We start from the raw sequence: 22,176 nt of genomic DNA, 5'->3' as shown, positions 1-22,176 counted from the left end.
TCCAATTATCCTCTGTACAGATTGTAATCCAGAATTTCCTCGGGATGCAGCTGTGCGTCAAATATCAGCTCAATACCCAACAACACACAACAATCTCCTCCAGCCTGGGAGAAAAAAAATAAACTCTGTTTATTGTCTTTCTATTCCAGACATCTTTATTGTTAGGTTATCACTGAGGCATGTTTGGAGGGGATACTTAGCTGTAAGAAGATTGGGTAGGACTCAATCAGAAGATTGTGGGATTAATTCCAACTCCAGAGGCCTGTCAGAGGATCAGTACTGAGGGAGTGCCGCACTGTCAGAGAGTCAGTACTGAGGGAGTGCCGCACTGTCAGAGGGTCAGTACTGAGAGAGTGCTGCACTGTCAGAGGGTCAGTACTGAGGGAGTGCTGCACTGCCAGAGGGTCAGTACTGAGGGAGTGCTGCACTGTCAGAGAGTCAGTACTGAGGGAGTGCTGCACTGTCAGAGGGTCAGTACTGAGGGAGTGCCGCACTGTCGGAGAGTCAGTACTGAGGGAGTGCCGCACTGTCAGAGGGTCAGTACTGAGGGAGTGCAGCACTGCCAGAGGGTCAGTACTGAGGGAGTGCCACACTGTCAGAGGGTCAGTACTGAGGGAGTGCCTCACTGTCAGAGGGTCAGTACTGAGGGAGTGCTGCACTGTCAGAGGGTCAGTACTGAGGGAGTGCTGCACTGTCAGAGGGTCAGTACTGAGGGAATGCTGCACTGTCAGAGGGTCAGTACCGAGGGAGTGCTGCACTGTCAGAGGGTCAGTACTGAGGGAATGCTGCACTGACAGAGGGTCAGTACTGAGGGAGTGCCGCACTGTCAGAGGGTCAGTACTGAGGGAGTGCTGCACTGTCAGAGGGTCAGTACTGAGGGAATGCTGCACTGTCACACGGTCAGTAATGAGGGAGTGCTGCACTGTCAGAGGGTCAGTACTGAGGGAGTGCGGCACTGTCAGAGGGTCAGTACTGAGGGAGTGCCGCACTGTCAGAGGGTCAGTACTGAGGGGGTGCTGCACTGTCAGAGGGTTAGTGCTGAGGGAGTGCTGCACTGTCAGAGGGTCAGTACTGAGGGAATGCTGCACTGTCAGATGGTCAGTGCTGAGGGAGTGCTGCACTGTCAGAGGGTCAGTACTGAGGGAATGCTGCACTGTCAGAGGGTCAGTACTGAGGGAGTGCTGCACTGCCAGAGGGTCAGTACTGAGGGAGTGCCGCACTGTCAGTTAGTCAGTACTGAGGGAGTGCTGCACTGTCAGAGGGTCAGTACTGAGGGAGTGCCGCACTGTCAGAGAGTCAGTACTGAGGGAGTGCCGCACTGTCAGAGGGTCAGTACTGAGGGAGTGCAGCACTGCCAGAGGGTCAGTACTGAGGGAGTGCCACACTGTCAGAGGGTCAGTACTGAGGGAGTGCCTCACTGTCAGAGGGTCAGTACTGAGGGAGTGCTGCACTGTCAGAGGGTCAGTACTGAGGGAGTGCTGCACTGTCAGAGGGTCAGTACTGAGGGAATGCTGCACTGTCAGAGGGTCAGTACCGAGGGAGTGCTGCACTGTCAGAGGGTCAGTACTGAGGGAATGCTGCACTGACAGAGGGTCAGTACTGAGGGAGTGCCGCACTGTCAGAGGGTCAGTACTGAGGGAGTGCTGCACTGTCAGAGGGTCAGTACTGAGGGAATGCTGCACTGTCACACGGTCAGTAATGAGGGAGTGCTGCACTGTCAGAGGGTCAGTACTGAGGGAGTGCGGCACTGTCAGAGGGTCAGTACTGAGGGAGTGCCGCACTGTCAGAGGGTCAGTACTGAGGGGGTGCTGCACTGTCAGAGGGTTAGTGCTGAGGGAGTGCTGCACTGTCAGAGGGTCAGTACTGAGGGAATGCTGCACTGTCAGACGGTCAGTACTGAGGGAGTGCTGCACTGTCAGAGGGTCAGTACTGAGGGAATGCTGCACTGTCAGAGGGTCAGTACTGAGGGAGTGCTGCACTGTCAGAGGGTCAGTACTGAGGGAGTGCTGCACTGTCAGAGGGTCAGTACTGAGGGAATGCTGCACTGTCAGAGGGTCAGTACTGAGGGAGTGCCGCACTGTCAGAGGGTCAGTCCTGAGGGAGTGCTGCACTGTCAGAGGGTCAGTACTGAGGGAGTGCCGCACTGTCAGAGGGTCAGTACTGAGGGAGTGCTGCACTGTCAGAAGGTCAGTACTGAGGGAGTGTCACACTGTCAGAGGGTCAGTACTGAGGGAGTGCTGCACTGTCAGAGGGTCAGTACTGAGGGAGTGCTGCACTGTCAGAGAGTCAGTACTGAGGGAGTGCCCCACTGTCAAAGGTAACACCCTTTGGCTGAAAGTTTCAACTGGGAGCGTCCCGGTTGGATAACGGTGATTCTGTATCAGTGTGGTGGAGAGCAGGGGAATTAGTCCCAGTTTTCTAGCGAGTATTTATTCCTCAATCAGCATCATCAAAAACAGATGATGTGGCTATCATCAAGTCGCTGTGTGTCGGATCTTGCTGTGCTCACATCGGGAGCGTGTTTCCTACCTTCCAACCGTGACTACACTTCTAGAATTCCTCATTGTCTGTGGGATACTCTGGATCAGAAAGGTGTTGGGATGTCCGGATCTTTTATTCCTTATCACCCCCAAAATTGCCAATCATTTATTCAGAGTGTAGCTCCCTGTGTGGTTCTGTATAGTAAATGATTTAACATTCATAATGTGAGTGTCAGTAAATAATTAATAGCCAGTGGTTGGGGAGATGGGTTGAATGTTTAATTATATTTTCCTAGTTTGGTCCGTGTTTGTTTACCGGATTTATTGTGCCATTTTGAAAAATTGAAATCTTTTTAAACCTAATTTGTTTAATGTTTGGTTCTTGTAAAAGGTACAGATTTACAATATTTTTCATGGATGTGATTTAGATATAGACGAGTGTAAGAGTGGAGTTCTGGAAGAGAAAGCCTGTAATCATTCCTGCTTCAACGTTCCTGGGAGTTATCGCTGCTTCTGTCACGATGGGTTCTTAATCCATTCCAATAAACAGAGCTGCATTGGTAAGAACCAGTCACAACTGAGAAAACACTGGGAATGGGCTGGGCGGCGGGACTGGGCCGGTCGGCGGGACTGGGCCGGACGGCGGGACCGGGCCGGGCGGCGGGATTGGGCCGGATGGCGGGACTGGGCCGGGCGGCGGGACTGGGCCGGGCGGCGGGACTGGGCCGGTCGGCGGGATTGCGCCGGACAGTTTGTTTTTAGCTGGCAGAGATATGATGGGCTGAATGGCCTCTTTCTGTTTCAGCTGGACCGTGTGTGTCAGTGTATCCCCATTGGTGTGGTATGTCAGTGTGTATCAACATGTCACTGTGTGTCTGTCAGTGTGAACTCGTGTGAGTGTGTGCGTGTGAGCAAGTGTGCGCGCGAGCAACTATGCGAGCGTGTGTGCGCGTGCGTGCGAGCAAGTGTGCGAGTGTGTGTGCGCGTGCGTGCGTGCGAGCAAGTGTGCGAGTGTGTGTGAGCGGGAGCGGGCGAGCGAGTTCAAGAGTAAGTGTTCGCATCTCCACCTCTTTCTCTCTTTTCCTGTTTAAGTTGCTCTTTTCCCACCTCCTGGACTGAGGTTTTGGGGAATTTTCCTGAATATCTGCGGCTCCGACATCACACCGTGATTAGACTTCAGAAATGATTTAATTGGCTGTAAAGTGTTTGGGATTTCCAGATGTAGTGAAAGCAGCTGGAGGAATGTGAGCTTTTTCATTAATTGCTGACTTGTGCTTTACATTCTTTAATTTTCAGATGTGAATGAGTGTTTAATGGAACCGACGATTTGTGGGAAAGCAGTCTGTGTGAACCTGCCGGGTGATTACGAGTGTAAATGTGACACTGGCTACACCTTCAATAACATCACAAAAGACTGCGAGGGTGAGAGCTGAGCACAGGTTCTCTATGGAGGCTGCCCGCTAAGTGGAAACTCCGATAGCAGCTGAAGGATAACGTGTGGCGCTCTGACTGCCCTGATCAGGATTATTGTCTTGTTTTTCTGTGAGGCGGGAATGAGTTTTCAGGGATATTGAAGATGGGCCTGTCTTTGCTGCAGTGCTCCGGCCTCATCCCGTTCCCGCCGGGAAACAGGCCGGAAAATCACAGGGGAACCTCCTGGCAGGATTGGAGAAAGTGGGCATCTTTGTTGGAACTGAGCCTGGACGTGTGTGGCAGGGGCAAGGCCAGCATTCACCATCTGTCCCGAGATAGCAGGATGAGGGACTTCAGTAACACGGAGAGGCTGGGGAGACGGTTAAGGAGAGATCTAATAGAGGCTGACAAAGTCAGGAGGGGTTTTGAGCGAGTAAATGAGCAGAATCTGTTTCCACCGACAGGAGGGTCGGTAACCAGCGGGGCACAGATTGGAAATAACTGGCAGAGGAACCGGACGGAGAGTTGGGGAGAATTTATTTTTACACAGCGAGATATTGTGATCTGGAACTTGCTGCCTGAAAGGGTCAATAACTTTCAAAAGGAAATTAGATCAGTACTTGATGGTATTATGGACCAGGATTTAGAGAACCCCAAAGTGTATCATGGAGTTCACCTGACCCAAACTTTAAACAGATTGTGGTTATGGGGAGCACAAGGGCCCACTCTACAGGTGTGATGCAACAGAGAGCTAAAGTACTTTTAAACAAAACAATGTTTATTCTATGAATCCAATTAATATTTTGTCAACGCACAGTAAACAGTTTATCAACTACAAACACGCGTAACTCCACAGATACAATACTCTATAGATAACCCTTAATAACTTCCCAAACAACACCCACAAGTTAAACTCTTTTTAAATAAAGACAGCAGGTTTAAATTCTCCACAGAAACAGGTATTACTATGAAATCATCAAATGATTTGGAGACATTCTTTAGATTGCAGAGAGAGAGACCATAACATCTTCTTGCCGTGAATGCAGCTCTGCAACTCTGAAAACTAAACTAAACACACTGCCGCTGCCAGCTCAAAATAAAAGTAAAAGACAGACAGACAGCCCAGCTCCACCTATACACTGACATCACTGCAGCTATTTGATAAACACCCATTTCTTAAAGATACACTCCCATGACAATGGGGAAAGATTTGAAGGGCTCTGGGGAAAGAGCCAGGGAGTGGGATTAATTGGAGATCTCTTTCAAAGATCAGGTACAGGTATGGTGGCTGAATGGCCTCCTCCTGAGCTCTGTGAGTTTATGAATTGGCATCTGCCAAAGTTTCAGCAGAAGACTTTGGGGGGGGGGGTGAAGTTAGCCTGAGATGGGGGTGGGGGGGGGGGTGAAGTTAGCCTGAGATGGGGTGGGGGGGTGAAGTTAGCCTGAGATGGGGGTGGGGGGGGGGGGTGAAGTTAGCCTGAGATGGGGGTGGGGAGGTGAAGTTAGCCTGAGATGGGGGTGGGGGGGGGGTGAAGTTAGCCTGAGATGGGGTGGTGGGGGTGAAGTTAGCCTGAGATGGGGGTGGTGGGGGTGAAGTTAGCCTGAGATGGGGGTGGGGAGGTGAAGTTAGCCTGAGATGGGGGTGGGGGGGGGGGTGAAGTTAGCGTGCGATGGGGGTGGGTGTTGTCTCAGTGAGTGATGTGTGAGAGTAATGCCAGGGGGTATCAAGAGACAAACATTGGGCGAAAATGCCAGCTATGCCCACGCACCATGAACAAATTTTAAAAATATCTGTGGGTCTGGAGTCACCTGTGGGTTCTGGCTGGGCAACGAGGGCAGATTGCTTTTCCTGACAAACATTTAAGAATCAGCTGGTTAACGCTGACATTTTTATGATTATATATTTGTGGTATCGACTACAGCATTCCTGATTTTCTAAATTGTGTTCACAGCTTTATGGGGAGACAGTGGAAATGCATTACATCCCGGAGCAGAGCCCGAGAGTGGCTGGGATCCCGGAGAGTGTTGCTGTCTACCTACTCATGCTGCCCGCTGTAGCTTGTTGACCTTCTTCCCGCACTGCTGGCTAGCCCTCTTGCTCACACTGCTGGAAATACCGGCTGCCGCCACCTCATCCCAGGCAGCACTGGCTGCACTGTGGCTCACCCTCGGGGGACCAGGACATCCTTCCTGGCCTCCACCGCATCCGGGAGCCTCCCCTGGTCAGCGTCCCCGAGTCTTGGTGCCGGTCTCCTGGGCGCCATTGTTGCCAGCTGGCTGGGGTTGGCAGAGCAAGTGCAGCTTAAGTGCTGCTCAGCCTTCTTAGCGGGGGGCTGGCGAGCGCTGTGCTGGCAAACCAGCTGGCGAGGCGTGAGGCCTCGTCAAGTGCACCAATTAACGTTGAATAGTGCTGCCGGCCACGCTGGGCCGAGCGGCAGGAAGCGCGCGCAATTCCCGCTCGCTACAGCACTGGCACATCTTTCCGGAGAATCGCACCCAATATTTCTGAAATTCCTACATTCATCGCACATGCCACTGTACTAATAATCCAGAATCCAGGACAATGCTGTGGGGTCAAGTGTTGGAATCCCACCATGGCAGCTGGCGCAGTTTCAATTCAATTAATGAATCTGGAACGTAAAGCTGGTCTCAGTGTTGGGGAAACTATCTAGTTCACTAATATCCCTTTAGGGAAGGAAATCTGCCGCCCTTACCCGGTCTGGCCTACATGTGACTCCAGACCCACGGCAATGTGGTTGGCTCTGAAATGCCTCCGCACTTGGTTCAAAGGCAATTAGGGCCGAGCTGGAAACGCCGGCCCAGCTCAGTGACCCCCACATGCCGTGGGGTTAGTACTCCACACCCATGTGATGCCCACCCTATACCACAGCCGATAGTGGGACCTTTCCCCAATTCTGGAATCTAGATGCACATCAGAATATTTATAACGGAAAAGCACTGATGAAGGTTGTGTTGTATTTCTTGAGCATTTCTGAGGATTTACCATTTCGGGGAGAATTGTTTTTAACTGACGAACGGGTCGAGGCGAAAAGAGGTTTTTCTAAAGTTTAATCTTCTCTCAATAGATATCGATGAATGTGCTACAAACACGTGTTCACACAGCTGTGTGAATTCCCCTGGCACCTACAGCTGTTTCTGTGACGGAAGGAAAGGAGAGAGGCTAGCAGCTGATGGTCACAGTTGCCAGGTGAAGGAAGAAGGAACTTGCATTTATGTAGCACCTTTCTCAACCTCAGGATGTTCCAGAGCGCTTTGTTGTAATGTTGGAAACGCGGCAGCCAGTTTACACACAGCTAGATCCCACACGCAGCAATGCGATAATGTGTTTTGAGTGATGTTGGTTGAGGGAAAGTGAATGGCCAGGACACCGGAGAGAATCCTTTCCATTTCAGTATCCAGAGAGCAGTGCAGAGTACAACTGGACTCTGTGAATGTGTTCACACTGCAGTGGCATTAACATCTGCCACGTAGGGCTGCCAATCACTCCCTGCTTAGTCCTTAGGGTCTGTACTGTGACCCTTATAATCAGCAAACAAATGACATTCTGATCCCATCGGCTTCTGTTACAATTGATCTAAGATCTCCAGAGGTATTTTATTGCACCATCTAACACCCAATATCCAGGCAGCACCCAGCTTTCTATCATCCGGCAGCTGGCACAGTGCTGGATGTCCGTGATAAACCACTTGATTCTAACACCATGTGCAATATCAACTGATGTGCCCTCTGGCTGTGGACATCACTGCAGGAGTTCCTCAGGATAGTGTCCTAGGCCCAGCCATCTTCAGCTGCTTCATCAATGACCTCCCTTCCATCAGAAGGTCAGAAGTGGGGATGTTTGCGGGTGACTGCACGATGTTCAGCACCATTCGCCACTCCTCAGATAATGAAGCAGTCCCTGTCCAAATGCAGCAAGACCCGCCCCCGCACCGCCCCCCCCCAAAAGAAAGCCTGTCCACCATCTACAAGGCACAAGTCAACCACTACCATCCAATAATAATAATCTCTTATTGTCACAAGTAGGCTACATATGAAGTTACTGTGAAAGCCCCTAGTCGCCACATTCCGGCGCCTGTTCGGGGAGGCCGGTACGGGAATTGAACCCGCGCTGCTGGCCTTGTTCTGCATTACAAGCCAGCTGTTTAGCCCACTGAGCTAAACCAGCCCCTCCAGAAAGACAAGAGCAGCAGATACCTGGGAACCCCACCACCTGGAGATTCCCCTCCAAGTCACTCACCACTCTGACTTGGAAATATATCGCCGTTCCTTCACTGTCGCTGGGGCAAAATCCTGGGACGCTCTCCCTAACAGCACAGTGGGTGTACCTACACCTCAGGGACTGCAGCGGTTCAAGAAGGCAGCTCACCACCACCTCACAGGCAACTAGGGATGGGCAATAAATGCTGGCCCCAGCGACTCCCACATCCTGGAAATTGAATTTTTTGCAATTTAAAAAGAGGGGGAAGTTCTTCGAGTCACTCTAGTCAATTTTCAGGAACAAGGGCGGCGTGTGACACAGTGGTTAGCACTGGGACTACGACGCCGAGGACCTGGATTCGAAACACGGCCCTGGGTCACTGTCCGCGTGGAGTTTGCACTTTCACCCCCACAACTCAACCAAAGATGTGCAGGGTAAGTGGATGGGACACATTAAATTACCCCTTAATTGGAAAAAAATAATTGGGTACTCTAAATTAAAAAAAAAAATTTCAGGAACAGCTGGTATCACATTTGTTCATGTGTTTCTGAGATTATTATTGAATAAACAGGTGACATACATACGTTGACCTGGGTATTACTGAGACAATAAGAATGTGTGAACAATGTTCCCTGTTATTAAATTAATTTTGGAGTGACCAAGGATGACCAGGAGCTCTGGGAGTTGTGAATCTGCACAATTTGCTCCACACAAACAGTATCTCACCCTCAAACTCCCCATTGCTATGATGCAATTGCTGGATTTACTCATTAAACTCCTTCAGAAATAAGTAATTAATTCCAGACGGGGCCTTTCAAAAGCGTGATGATTGTCAATCCAATGCTGAACTGCGGATTCGCATCCCCTGCAGCTAGACAACCTTTCCGAGAGGTTGCAAAATCTCTAACTCTTTCTTTCGCTTTATTCTCACTCTCTTGATTCAGCTCTTCTTTTCCTCTCTTTATTTCTCTTTCTGTTCCTGATTTGACTGTATTGACCCGATTTCCTTCTCCATCATTTCTCTGTTCCTTTCTCAATGCTTGAATCTCATTGGCTGAGGAGATTGGCTGTTGGGTCCCATTGTCCACTGAGATCCCAGCTGCCTAATCCCCCCCCCCCGCCCCCCCGCCTTTACCATTCCCAACCCACACCCCAGTGAATTCCAGGATAAGATGTCTCGAGTTAAGGGTGCAGGGGCAGATCTAACCTAACAGAGCCCGTTCCAAGGTGCCCCACTCCAGATAGACGTGTTTCAATGAGCCGGTGCTGCAGGGTGAGGGCAATGGGCAGCGATTAGGCCTGTCCCCAGGGATTAAACGGTTTGCTAACGGGTCACATTTGCCATTGAAGACTAGACGGTCAGTGTTATTGGTCAATTATTGGGAACTGTTTGGCTAATTGGAGAAGTGATGGGGATGGGTTGATTTCTAAACATTTCCAAGTGTACAAGCCCCTGCTGCTTTTAATGGGAAGATTATTTTCTATCAGGAAATCCCCACGTGTTTTGCCCTCCAGACCAGCAGGACATCCGACATCCTAAACTTGGGAGAACTCTTTGCTGGAATTCCTGTTGTCTACCTTCGATTCAAGATTCCCGCGGACAGTAGGTGAGGCTTAATTCGTCTTGATTTTGCCCTCCTGATGTGAGACACAGCAATGGAGAGTGGTGAAGGGTGTTCTGGCCATGCGGCGGGTGAGCAATTGATGTGATCACGCTGTCTGTCTCCCAGCTAGGTGAATTCCCTTTTTAAACCAGCTATCCAGCCCTCAGCCGGTTAATTTTCAATCCTTGTGCCCCTGCGAATTGCTTCAATATCATCGCAGGTGGGTTTCTGGAAACACTTGGTGAAAATTCCGGATATTAGCTGCTGAGCTGATTCTGTTTCTGGAGAACGCAGTGATGTAACTGGATTCACTTCAGCTCCCGTGACTTGAGGCTGAGCGGAATCTTTCTTCGTCACTCAGACTCGGCTGTGTCACTGTGTCCAATTCATGGCATCGCATTCCTTCGAGAAGGTTAAGGAGAGATTTAATCGAGGCGTTTAAAATCATGGTGGATTAAAGGAGGAGATTTTGTTTCCTGTGACAGGAAGGTTGGTAACGAGAGGGACATTGATTTAAACTGATTGACAGAAGGACAAGGGGTGGAGGTGAGGTGTGATCCAGAAGGCAGTGCCAGAGTGGGCGGTAGGAGCAGATTCAGGAGGAACTTTCAAAATTGAATAACTACTTGAAAATTAAAATAGTTTTCAGAGCAATGAGGAAAGAGCAGGCGAGATGTTCCAATTGGACGCAGCACAGGCACTGTGGCGAAATGGCCTCCGGATTCTATACACTACATCTGTATTCAAGTACCAGTCTGGCAGAAACCTGCTCACACACTTCAGTTTCAAAATCAATCCGCCTTTTCCATCAGATTTTTTCACTCTTTGTTAATTCTGATCCAGAGTATCGTCAGCCTGCCTGACAGCTATGCTGATCAACTCAAATGGATAGAATTATCTCATCTGCAATATGTTTGTGCATCATTAGGGCAGCACGGTAGCACAGTGGTTAGCATTGTTGCTTCACAGCTCCAGGGTCCCAGGTTCGTTCCCCGCTGGGTCACTGTCTGTGCGGAGTCTGCACGTCCTCCCCGTGTCTGCGTGGGTTTCCTCTGGGTGCTCTGTTTTCCTCCCCCAGTCCAAAGATGTGCAGGTTGGGTGGATTGGCCATGCTAAATTGCCCTTAGTGACCAAAAAGGTTAGGTGGATTTTTGGAGGTGTGGGCTGAGGAAGGGTGCTCTTTCCCAAGGGCTGGTGCAGACTCGATGGGCTGAATGGCCTCCTTCTGTACTGTAAATTCTATGTCCAAACCAGCTCTCGGGGTGGACGCTGCCATAATGGCAATGTCACTGGATTAGTAATGTTCTGGGGAGCTGGGTTCAAATTCCACCACAGCAGCTGATGGGAGTCTTAATTCAATTAATAAATCTGGAATGTAAAATTACTCTCAATGACAGAGACCATGAAACTATCATGAATTGTTGTAAAAACCCATTTGGTTCACTAATGTTCCTTCAGGGAAAGAAATCTGCCGTCCTTACCCGGTCTGGCCTACACGTGACTCCAGACCCACAGCGATGTGGTTCACCCTAATTGACCCTCTGAAATGCCAGGGTTCAAGGGCAAATAGGGGTGGGCAGCGAATGCTGGCCCAGCCCAGTGCCGCCAAATCCCATGAAAGAAAAGGAGTAAAAAACTTGTCTGGAACATGTTCCATTGAAATTTTAATCTATTTTTGCCATCCTATGAATTCACTCGTTTGACAATTTGACAACTGGGGCGTCATTCTCCGACCCCCCGCCGGGTCGGAGAATGGCCGTTGGCCGCCGTGAATCCCGCCCCCGCCCCCGCCGAAGTCTCCGGTACCGGAGATTGGGCGGGGGGCGGGAATCGGGCCGCGCCGGTTGGCGGGATCCCCCGTTCAATTCTCCGGCCCGGGTGGGCCGAAGTCCCGCCCAGAAATTGCCTGTCCCACCGGCGTAAATCAAACCTGGTATTTACCGGCGAGGCCAGGCGGCGTGGGCAGGCTCCGGGGTCCTGGGGGGGGGGGCGCGGGGCGATCTGACCCCGGGGGGTGCCCCCACGGTGGCCTGGCCCGCGAACGGGGCCCACCGATCCGCGGGCGGGCCTGTGCCGTGGGGGCACTCTTTCCCTTCCGCCTCCGCTACGGCCTCCACCATGGCTGAGGCGGAAGAGACTCTCCCCACTGCGCATGCGCGGGAAACTGTCAGCGGCCGCTGATCAGGGAAGCTCCCGCGCATGCGCCGCATTTCAGCGCCAGCTGGCGGGGCAACAAATGCCATTTCCGCCAGCTGGCGGGGCGGAAATCCCTCCGGCGTCGGCCTAGCCCCTCAATGTTGGGGCTAGGCCGCCAAAGATGCGGAGCATTCCGCACCTTTGGGCCGGCGCAATGCCCGTCTGATTGGCGCCGTCTTTGGCGCCAGTCGGCGGACATCGCGCCGTTGGAGAATTTCGCCCCTGGTTTTTATGATATTTTTATCTTCCTTCACTTCCACATTCAAGGAAATCCTAAAGTGCTTCATACTAAATGAGGTATGTTGCCAGTGTTGTAATGTAGGAAATGTGACGGCCAATGTATGCACAGCAAGATCCCACAATAGCAATACAAGTAATCAGTTCATCTGTTTTGCTGACAATAGTTGAGAGGGGACTATTGGTCAGGATGCAGGAAGAACAGCTTACATTTATATTGTTAGGAAATAGAGATAGTTTAAGTAATTTATATTTGTGTTATGTGAGTTAAGAATAAGGTTTAAGTTTAAGCTTGATTTGTATTTCTGTGTTTGTGTGCCAAGAAAGGGTTAAAACTTTAGTTCAGCTTCATGTTAAACACAAGTGCCTACAAGTCCGAAAGTTTTGGTTTCACTTCAAGGTTTTCCTGCATTGTAATTATGGTTTGGAGGGCGGCACGGTGGCGCAGTGGTTAGCACTGAAGACCCAGGTTCGATCCCGGCCCTGGGTCATTGCCGTGTGGAGTTTGCACATTCTCTCCGTGTTTGCGTGGATCTTGCTCCAACCCAAAGGTGTGCAGGTTAGGTGGTTTAGCCACCCTAAATTGCCCCTTAATTGGAAAAGAAAATAATTTATTTTTTAAAAATAATTTAAGGTTTGATGACGTAAAAGCAATTACAGGGGTTAAAATCAAAACAGCTGTTACTTAGCAGCCAGAGGCCCATATTGAATAGCAGAAACTCTTGTGGTTTAGTCTGGAAGCAGGTAGCTCAGAAACAAGAGGCTTTGCACAGAAAGTGCCAGTACAGGCTGGACAATACAGGAATGCAGAAAGCAAATAACAGAATGTTCCAGAAATCAGGGAAGCTAAAAGAGGAAAGTCCCAGGAAGACTGAAGACAAGTGGACAGAGAACCGGAATCTGAACCAGGTACTGTTGACTGAAGTTAAAGAAAAGGGCAGAATGAGGCTTGCAGTAAATGACAAGGTGTACACCTGGAGACATCAGCTGGCGAGAGGCTAGGCCTACGAGGAGAAAAGGTTGGTGACACATTTGTACGTTCCAGGTATTATTTGAACTTAAATTCTAAATGTGTTAATTTTAGACTTTAACCATAGAGGCAACAGGTGACAGTTTGATGAAGTAACTCAAGAAATTTTAATATTTTGTGGATTAATACCTGTCGAAAGTAGGGTGGGATTTGACCACAGCTCGTGTTTTCTGATTGATTGATATTTATTGTCACATGTACCGAAGTACAGTGAAAAGTATTTTTCTGCGGCCAAGGGAACGTACACAGTACGTACATAGTAGACAAAAGAATAATCTGGATCTGTAAAGATTTAATCACCTGCTAATGCCCGTATTCCAGGCATTGTCTGGCATCTTTGAATCTGTCTATATATGTGTTTCTGGAACATACCTCTTCATTCACCTGAGGAAGGAGCAGCGCTCCGAAAGCTAGTGATTCGAAACAAACCTGTTGGACTTTAACCTGGTGTTGTAAGACTTCTTACTGTGCTCACCCCAGTCCAACGCCGGCATCTCCACATCAAAAGAATAATCAACAGAGAATATTGACAAATGGTACATCGACAACAGTGATTGGTTACAGTGCGGAACAAGGGGCCAAACAAAGCAAATACATGAGCAAGAGCAGCATAGGGCGTCGTGAATAGTGTTCTTACAGGGAACCCATCAGTCCAAGGGGGAGTCGTTGAGGAGTCTAGTAGCTGTGAGGAGAAGTTGCTCCTATGTCTGAATGTACAGGTCTTCAAACCTCTGTACCTCTGCCTGATGGAAGGGTCTGGAAGAAGCCACTGCCTCGTGTGAGGGGTCTCTGATAATGCTGTCTGCCTTCCTGAGGCAGTGGGAGGTGTATACAGAATCAATGTGGGGGTGGCAAGTTTGTGTGATGTGTTGGGCTGAGTTCACTACACTCTGCAGTTTCTTGCGATCTTGGACTGAGCAGTTGCCATACCAGGCTGTGATGCAGCCGGATAGGATGCTCTCTATCGCACATCTGTAGAAGTTTGTGGGAGTCGATGCAGACATGCTGAATTTCTTTAGCTTCCGTAGGAAGTAGGGATGTTGTTGGGCTTTCTTGACTTGCATCAATGTGAGTGACCAGGACAGACTGTTGGTGATGGTGACCCCCAGGAACTTAAAGCTATCGACCATCTCCACTTCGGAGCCATTGTCGTGCTGTGCTTCCTGGAGTCGATGATCAGTTCCTTGGTGTTTCCAACATTGAGAGAGAGGTTGTTTTCGGTGCACCATGTAACCAAGTGATCTATCTCCCTTCTGCAGTCTGATTCGTCGCTGTTTGAGATACGACCCACCACAGCCCTATCATCCGCAAACTTAGAGATCGAATTGGAGTTAAATCTTGCCACACAGTCATTCAGCCTGAAGCACAGGTTGACACTCAGTCTCTGCTCGCTCTCTAACTTCTGCTTCTCTGAATATAATAGTCGGGCCTGGACTCTTCCCTGGTCCAGTTCCAGACGTTTGGCTCACTGCTAATCGCTGCTATTCTTTCATGCAGATTTACAGCAGAATTCAACCTGCGGACCTATGACCCAGAAGGGGTTATATTCTACGCTGAAACCAACGGGAACAGTGCCTGGTTCCTGTTTGCTGTTCGGGGTGGAAAGCTTGAGGTTCAGTTCAAGAATGAGCGCATACCCAAGATTACAATCAGCGGGGGTCCATTGATCAACGACGGGATCTGGCACACGGTAAGTTGTCATTCTTACAGCATAGAAGGAGGCCATTTGGACCATTATTCTTGCACTAGCTTGCTGAAAAAGGCAAACAATTGGTTCCACTTTCCCCATTGCATTGTCAAATTCCCCCTTTGTGTGTTACTACAATTCCCCTTTTGGAAGTTGCTATTGAATCTGCTCTCAGTTCTAATTCAGACCCTATGTGCTCTCTCAGGTGAATCTGAAAGATCCCATGGCCATTATTTTGAGGAAGAGTAGGGGAGTTCTCGCTGGTGTCCTGGGCAATATTCATCCCTCCAGCCATTTGCACTTGGTTGTTTCTGGGATCTTGCTGTGCACAAATGCCGGCAGCATTCCTACATTGCAAGAGTAACTACACTTCAAAAAGCACTTCATTGACTGTGAAGTACTTTGGGGCGTCCTAAGATCATTGTGATTTTTGTTTTAAATGTAAATTCCTTTCCATATCATTGCCCTGAGCTATTGTTAAAAGTGACTCATTCTTGTGTTTGGAGATTTGTCTGGTATTAGATAAAGATTCCGTTTCCTACACTAACAGAACTCACTGTGGGTTGACAGGAGTCAGGTGTGTGTCAACAGCAAGTTGTCCTTCTCTCCCTTATGATTGCATGTCTGGCCATGTCGAGAGTTGAATGTCACAGACTGCTTTACCTTTCAGATTTCTGTGGAAGAAACTCCGATCAGTGTGCTGGTGAAGATCGCCCAGGAAGCTGTGATCAAGATCAACAGCCCTGGTCGCTTGTTCTCCTTGGCTAACGGGACAACAGAGATAAAGATATCTATCGCAGGTTTACCCAGACAAGCGGACCGCATCCTCCCAACTGTAATCACCATTTATTGAAACATTTCACAATAATTTTGCACAAGCGTTTGAAGCAGAGCTATTGGTAAACGGCAAAGCTTCAGTTAATGTTTAAATTACAGACTGGCAAAGGGAATAGAAGGTGTTCCTTCATCGATAAGTCTCCCCACGAATTGGTCCTTTGTCAAACTTGCAATCCATAGATCCATTCACTCATTCGAGGTTAATCATTCTCTTCCAACAATCTCTGAGCTCTGTAATCTCTCACCATTTAGATAATTAGCTTCGTTTTCATTCTTCCTGTCCAAATGGACAATTTTCACCTCCTTGTTAATCAAGAATCTACCCAACTCTGCCTTAAAATATTCAAACACTCTGGCTTCCAATGGCTTTTGAGGAAGAGAGTGCCAGAGATTCCCACCCTCTGAGAGAAAAACATTTCTCCTCATCTCCGTCTTAAATGAGAGACCCCTTATTTTTAAACGATTTCTAGATTCTCCGTCAGGAGGAAACATCTTCTCCACATCCACCCTGTCAATACCCCTCAGGATCTCAAAGGTTTCAATCAAGTTGCCTCTCACTCTTCTAAACTCCAGCGGATACAAGCCCAGCCTCTCCAACAACCCACCCATTCCGGGAAATAGTCTGGTAAACCTTCTCTGAACTGATTCTAACACATTCACATCTTCCCTTAAATAAGGAGACCAATTCTGTACACAATACTCCGGATGTAGTCTCACCAATACCTTGTACAACTGAAGCATAACCACCCCACATTTGTGTCAATGTAGAACACTTTCCACACCATGGCAGCCAACTATCAATGAGGGCAGACATAGACAGCGAGGTTCAACGCTGCTTTCAGTGCACCAGTGTAACCCTCAGTCGCCTATGGGACAGAGTGTTTGAGTGCTTGGTGTTTGGCACCAAGCTCATGGTCTACGGAGCAGTGGTGATACCTGCCATCCTGCGTGACTCAGAGATGTGGACTGTATATAGTAGGCACCATAAAACCCGAGAGAAGTACCACCAGCATTGCCTCTGCAAGATCCTGCAACTCCATTGGCAAGATAAGCGCACCAATGTCAGTGTTCTCGCTCATGTCAACACCCTCAGCAAGGAGGCATTGACCATGCTCGATCCGCTCCGTTGGGTGGGCCACATCATCCACATGCCCGACATGAGGCTCTCAAGACAAGCACTCTACTCGATTCTTCGACACGGCAAGCGAGTCCAGGAGGGCAGAGGAAATGCTTCAAGGACACTCTCAAAGCCTCCTTGGGAAACTGCAACATCCCCACCACACCTGGGAATTCCTGGCCCAGAACCAACCAAACCAGAGGAGAAGGATCCGGAAGGAGCTGAACACCTCAAGTTTCATTGCCGAGAGCAACCTGAAGCCAAGTGTCGGCAGCAAAAGGAGCAGGTACCCCACCCACCTGTTCCATCAACCACTGTCTGCCACACCTGTGGCAGAGAATGTACATCGCCCACTGGTCTCCTTAGTCACCTCAGAACTCATTTTTATTGTGGAAGCAAATCATCCCCGACCCCAAGAGACTGCCTAAGAAGAGAAGACATTCAGACCCTCGGCCATATGAAGCAGGACATCACTGCCCCAAATGGGTATCTCTTCCCTCACAGCCCACAGCAGAGTCACCGGCCTTCGGCTGCCATCTTGGATTTTCAGGGCTTCCCTCGAGCCCACTTTGCTTCACCTCTGCTCGTCACAGCTCTCTCTTTCCCTCTGCTCCTGTTGTTTACCTTGACTCATTGGGATCGATCTCTGATCCTGCACTGTGGATCTGCCAGGGACTCTCCTTCTGAATCACTCACTGACTCATTTGGTACCTTCTCCTTTCTTTGGGAATGTCTCTCTGTCCCCTCCCCGTGTCCTGCTCCCCGGGACACACTCAAATTTCACTCCGGTTCAAGGTCCTATCACAAAGAACAAAGAATGGTACAGCACAGGAACAGGCCCTTCGGCCCTCCAAGCCTGTGCCGACCATGCTGCCTTTACTCGGTCTGTATCCCTCTATTTCCTCCCAATTCATGGACCCATCCAGATGCTTCTTAAATGTTGCTAATGTGCTGCTTCCACCACATCCTCTGGCAGCGCGTTCCAGGCACCCACCACTCTCTGCGTGAAAATCTTACCCCGCACATCTCCCTTAAACTTTCCCCCCCTCACCTTGACCCTGTGCCCCCTTATAATTGACACTCCCACCCTTGGAAAAAGCCTCTGACTGTCCACCCTGTCAATGCCTCTCAGAATTTTGTAGACCTCTATCAGGTCTCCCCTCAGCCTCCGTCTTTCCAGTGAAAACAATCCTAGTTTATTCAACCTCTCCTCATAACCAACATCCTCGAGACCAGGCAACATCCTGGTGAACCTTCTTTGCACTCTCTCCAAAGCTTCCACATCCTTCTGATAATGTGGTGACCAGAACTACACGCAACATTCCACATTCCAGAAGCGGCCTAACCAAGGGTTTATACAGCTGCACCATGATTTCCCAACTCCTGTACGCAATGTCCCGGCTGATGAAGGCAAGCATGCCATAAGTCTTCTTTTTTCAAAAAAAAATATTTATTAAGATTTTTAACACAATTTTTCACCCTTACAAACCCCCCCCCCCCACCCACCCCCCCGGGTTGCTGCTGCTGATGACCGACCTTCATCTAACGCTCCGCGAGATAGTCTAGGAACGGTTGCCACCGCCTGTAGAACCCCTGCGCAGACCCTCTCAAGGCGAACTTTATCCTTTCCAACTTGATAAACCCAGCCATATCATTTATCCAGGCCTCCACGCTGGGGGGCTTCGCCTCCTTCCACATTAGCAAGATCCTTCGCCGGGCTACTAGGGACGCAAAGGCCAGAATGCCAGCCTCTTTCGCCTCCTGCACTCCCGGCTCGTCCACTACTCCAAATATTGCTAGCCCCCAGCTTGGCTTGACCCGGACTTTCACCACCTGAGATATTGCTCCCGCCACTCCTCTCCAGAACCCCTCCAGTGCCGGGCATGACCAAAACATATGGACATGGTTCACCGGACTTCCTGAGCACCTCCCACATCTGTCCTCCACCCCAAAGAACCTACTCAGCCTCGCCCCCGTCATGTGTGCTCTATGAACCACCTTAAACTGTATCAGGCTGAGCCTGGGACACGAAGAAGAGGAGTTAACCCTACTTAGGGCATCAGCCCATAGCCCCTCCTCAATCTCCTCCCCCAGCTCCTCCTCCCATTTACTCTTCAGCTCCTCTACCAACGCCTCTTCTTTCATCTCCTGGTATATCACCGACACCTTGCCCTCTCCGACCCATACACCTGAGATCACCCTGTCTTGAATCCCCTGTGCCGGGAGCAACGGGAATTCCCTCACCTGTCGCCTCACAAACGCCCTCACCTGCATGTATCCGAAAGCATTTCCCGGGGGTTGCCCAAACTTCTCCGACACTGCCCCTAGGCTCGCAAATGTCCCATCAATGAACAGGTCCCCCATTCTTCTAATCCCTGCTCGGTGCCTGCTCTGAAACCCCCCGTCTATCCTCCCTGGGACAAACCGGTGGTTATCCCTGATCGGGGACCACACTGAGGCTCCCATTGCACCCCTGTGTCGTCTCCACTGGCCCCAGATCCTTAGCGTTGCCGCCACCACTGGGCTCGTGGTGTACCTTGTCGGCGAGAGCGGCAGCGGTGCCGTCACCAGCGCCCCCAGGCTCGTTTCCTTGCAGGACGCCATCTCCAACCTCTTCCACGCCGCCCCCTCTCCCTCCATCACCCACTTACGGATCATCGCCACGTTTGCTGCCCAGTAGTAGCCACCCAGATTCGGCAGCGCCAACACTCCTCTGTCCCTGCTGCGCTCCAGAAACCCTCTCCTTACCCTCGGGGTCTTATTCGCCCACACAAAACCCATCATACTCCTGCCTACCCTCTAAAAAAAGGCCTTGGTGATTACAATTGGAAGGCACTGGAACAGAAAAAGAAACCTCGGAAGGACCACCATTTTGACCGACTGCACTCTACCCGCCAGTGAGAGCGGCAACATGTCCCATCGTTTGAAGTCCTCCTCCATCTGCTCCACCAGCCTCGTCAGATTCAGTTTATGTCGGGTCCCCCAACTCCAAGCTATTTGGATCCCCAGGTACCGAAAGCTCCCCTCCGCCCTCCTCAGCGGTAGATCGTCTATCCCCCTTTCTTGGTCCCCTGCCTGTACTACAAAGGGCTCACTCTTCCCTACATTGAGCTCATAGCCCGAAAAATCCCCAAACTCCCTTAGAGTCTGCATGACCTCCACCATCCCCTCCACTGGATCCGCCACAGACAGCAACAGGTCGTCTGCATACAGCGACACTCGATGCTCCTCTCCCCCTCGGACCACCCCCCTCCATTTCCTAGACTCCCTCAATGACATGGCCAAGGGTTTGATCGCCAATGCAAACAACAGGGGGGGACAGGGGGCACCCCTGCCTCGTCCCTCGGTACAGCCGAAAGTACTCCGACCTCCGCCGGTTCGTCACTACACTTGCCACCGGGGCTCTGTAAAGGAGCTTAACCCAACTAATAAACCCTCCCCCGAACCCAAACCTGCGCAGCACCTCCCAGAGGTACTCCCACTCTACTCGGTCAAAGGCCTTCTCCGCGTCCATAGCTGCCACTATCTCCGCCTCTCCCTCCTCCGATGGCATCATTATCACGTTTAGGAGCCACCGCACATTGGTGTCTAGCTGCCTGCCCTTTACAAATCCCGTTTGGTCCTCATGAATCACCCCCGGGACACAGTCCTCAATCCTCGTGGCCAGCACTTTTGCCAGCAACTTAGCATCCACGTTGAGGAGCGAGATCGGCCTGTACGATCCACATTGCAGTGGGTCCTTGTCCCGCTTCAGGATCAAAGAGATCGTCGCCTCCGACATTGTCGGGGGCAGGGTCCCTCCCTCCCTTGCTTCATTAAAAGTCCTCACTAGCAACGGGGCTAACAGGTCTACTACGTATTTCCTGTAGAACTCCACCGGGAACCCATCCGGTCCCGGGGCCTTCCCTGCCTGCATACTCCCCAAACCCTTGCTCAGCTCCTCCAACCCAATTGGTGCCCCCAAACCAGCCACCTCCTGCTCCTCCACCCACGGGAACCTCAGTTGGTCCAAGAATCGTCTCATCCCCTCTTCCCCCGCTGGGGGCTGGGATCTGTACAGCTCCTCATAGAAGGCCTTGAATGCCTCGTTTACTTTCACTGCACTCCGCACCGTAGCTCCCCTTCCATCCTTGACTCCACCTATTTCCCTCGCTGCCATCCTCTTACGGAGCTGGTGTGCCAGCATCCGACTCGCCTTCTCCCCATACTCATACGTCGCCCCCTGCGCTTTCCTCCACTGTGCCTCTGCCTTCCCTGTGGTTAACAGGTCAAACTCCGCCTGGAGACGTCGCCTTTCCCTAAGTTCCCTAACATTAACAGTGCGGTAGATAACGGGGAGCCAATGGATGTGGTATATCTGGATTTCCAGAAAGCCTTTGACAAGGTGCCACACAAAAGGTTGCTGGGTAGATAAAGATGCACGGCATTAAGGGGAAAGTAGTAGCATGGATAGAGGATTGGTTAATTAATAGAAAGCAAAGAGTGGGGATTAATGGGTGTTTCTCTGGTTGGCAATCAGTAGCTAGTGGTGTCCCTCAGGGATCAGTGTTGGGCCCACAACTGTTCACAATTTACATAGATGATTTGGAGTTGGGGACCAAGGGCAATGTGTCCAAGTTTGCAGACGACACTAAGATAAGTGGTAAAGCAAAAAGTGCAGAGGATACTGGAAGTCTGCAGAGGGATTTGGATAGGCTAAGTGAATGGGCTAGGGTTTGGCAGATGGAATACAATGTTGACAAATGTGAGGTTATCCATTTTGGTAGGAACAACAGCAAAGGGGATTATTATTTAAATGATAAAATATTAAAACATGCTGCTGTGCAGCGAGACCTGGGCGTGCTAGTACATGAGTCGCAAAAAGTTGGCTTACAGGTGCAACAGGTGCTTAAGAAGGCAAATGGAATTTTGTCCTTCATTGCTAGAGGGATGGAGTTTAAGACTAGGGAGGTTATGCTGCAATTGTATAAGGTGTTAGTGAGGCCACACCTGGAGTATTGTGTTCAGTTTTGGTCTCCTTACCTGAGAAAGGACGTACTGGCACTGGAGGGTGTGCAGAGGAGATTCACTAGGTTAATCCCAGAGCTGAAGGGTTTGGATTACGAGGAGAGGTTGAGTAGACTGGGACTGTACTCGTTGGAATTTAGAAGGATGAGGGGGGATCTTATAGAAACATATAAGATTATGAAGGGAATAGATAGGATAGATGCGGGCAGGTTGTTTCCACTGGCGGGTGAAAGCAGAACTAGGGGGCATAGCCTCAAAATAAGGGGAAGTAGATTTAGGACTGAGTTTAGGAGGAACTTCTTCACCCAAAGGGTTGTGAATCTATGGAATTCCTTGCCCAGTGAAGCAG

General features: G+C 50.2%; 1 protein-coding gene across 1 annotated transcript in view; it reads left to right on the top strand.

Annotated features, from left to right (window-relative positions):
- pros1 (protein S) overlaps positions 1 to 22,176 on the top strand; it is a 93,981-nt gene that overhangs the window by 51,676 nt on the left and 20,129 nt on the right. Inside the window, exons 6-11 of the mRNA XM_072476015.1 lie at positions 2,909 to 3,040; positions 3,777 to 3,902; positions 6,980 to 7,101; positions 9,601 to 9,719; positions 14,677 to 14,869; positions 15,537 to 15,701. Coding sequence (XP_072332116.1) covers positions 2,909 to 3,040; positions 3,777 to 3,902; positions 6,980 to 7,101; positions 9,601 to 9,719; positions 14,677 to 14,869; positions 15,537 to 15,701 — 857 coding nt within the window. The remainder of the gene's footprint in view (positions 1 to 2,908; positions 3,041 to 3,776; positions 3,903 to 6,979; positions 7,102 to 9,600; positions 9,720 to 14,676; positions 14,870 to 15,536; positions 15,702 to 22,176) is intronic.

Source organism: Scyliorhinus torazame, chromosome 15 (genome assembly GCF_047496885.1).
Source record: "Scyliorhinus torazame isolate Kashiwa2021f chromosome 15, sScyTor2.1, whole genome shotgun sequence".
Classification (NCBI taxonomy): Eukaryota; Metazoa; Chordata; class Chondrichthyes; order Carcharhiniformes; family Scyliorhinidae; genus Scyliorhinus; species Scyliorhinus torazame.
The sequence above is the reverse complement of the archived record's forward strand: the minus strand, read 5'-3'. Positions and strand labels throughout refer to the sequence as shown.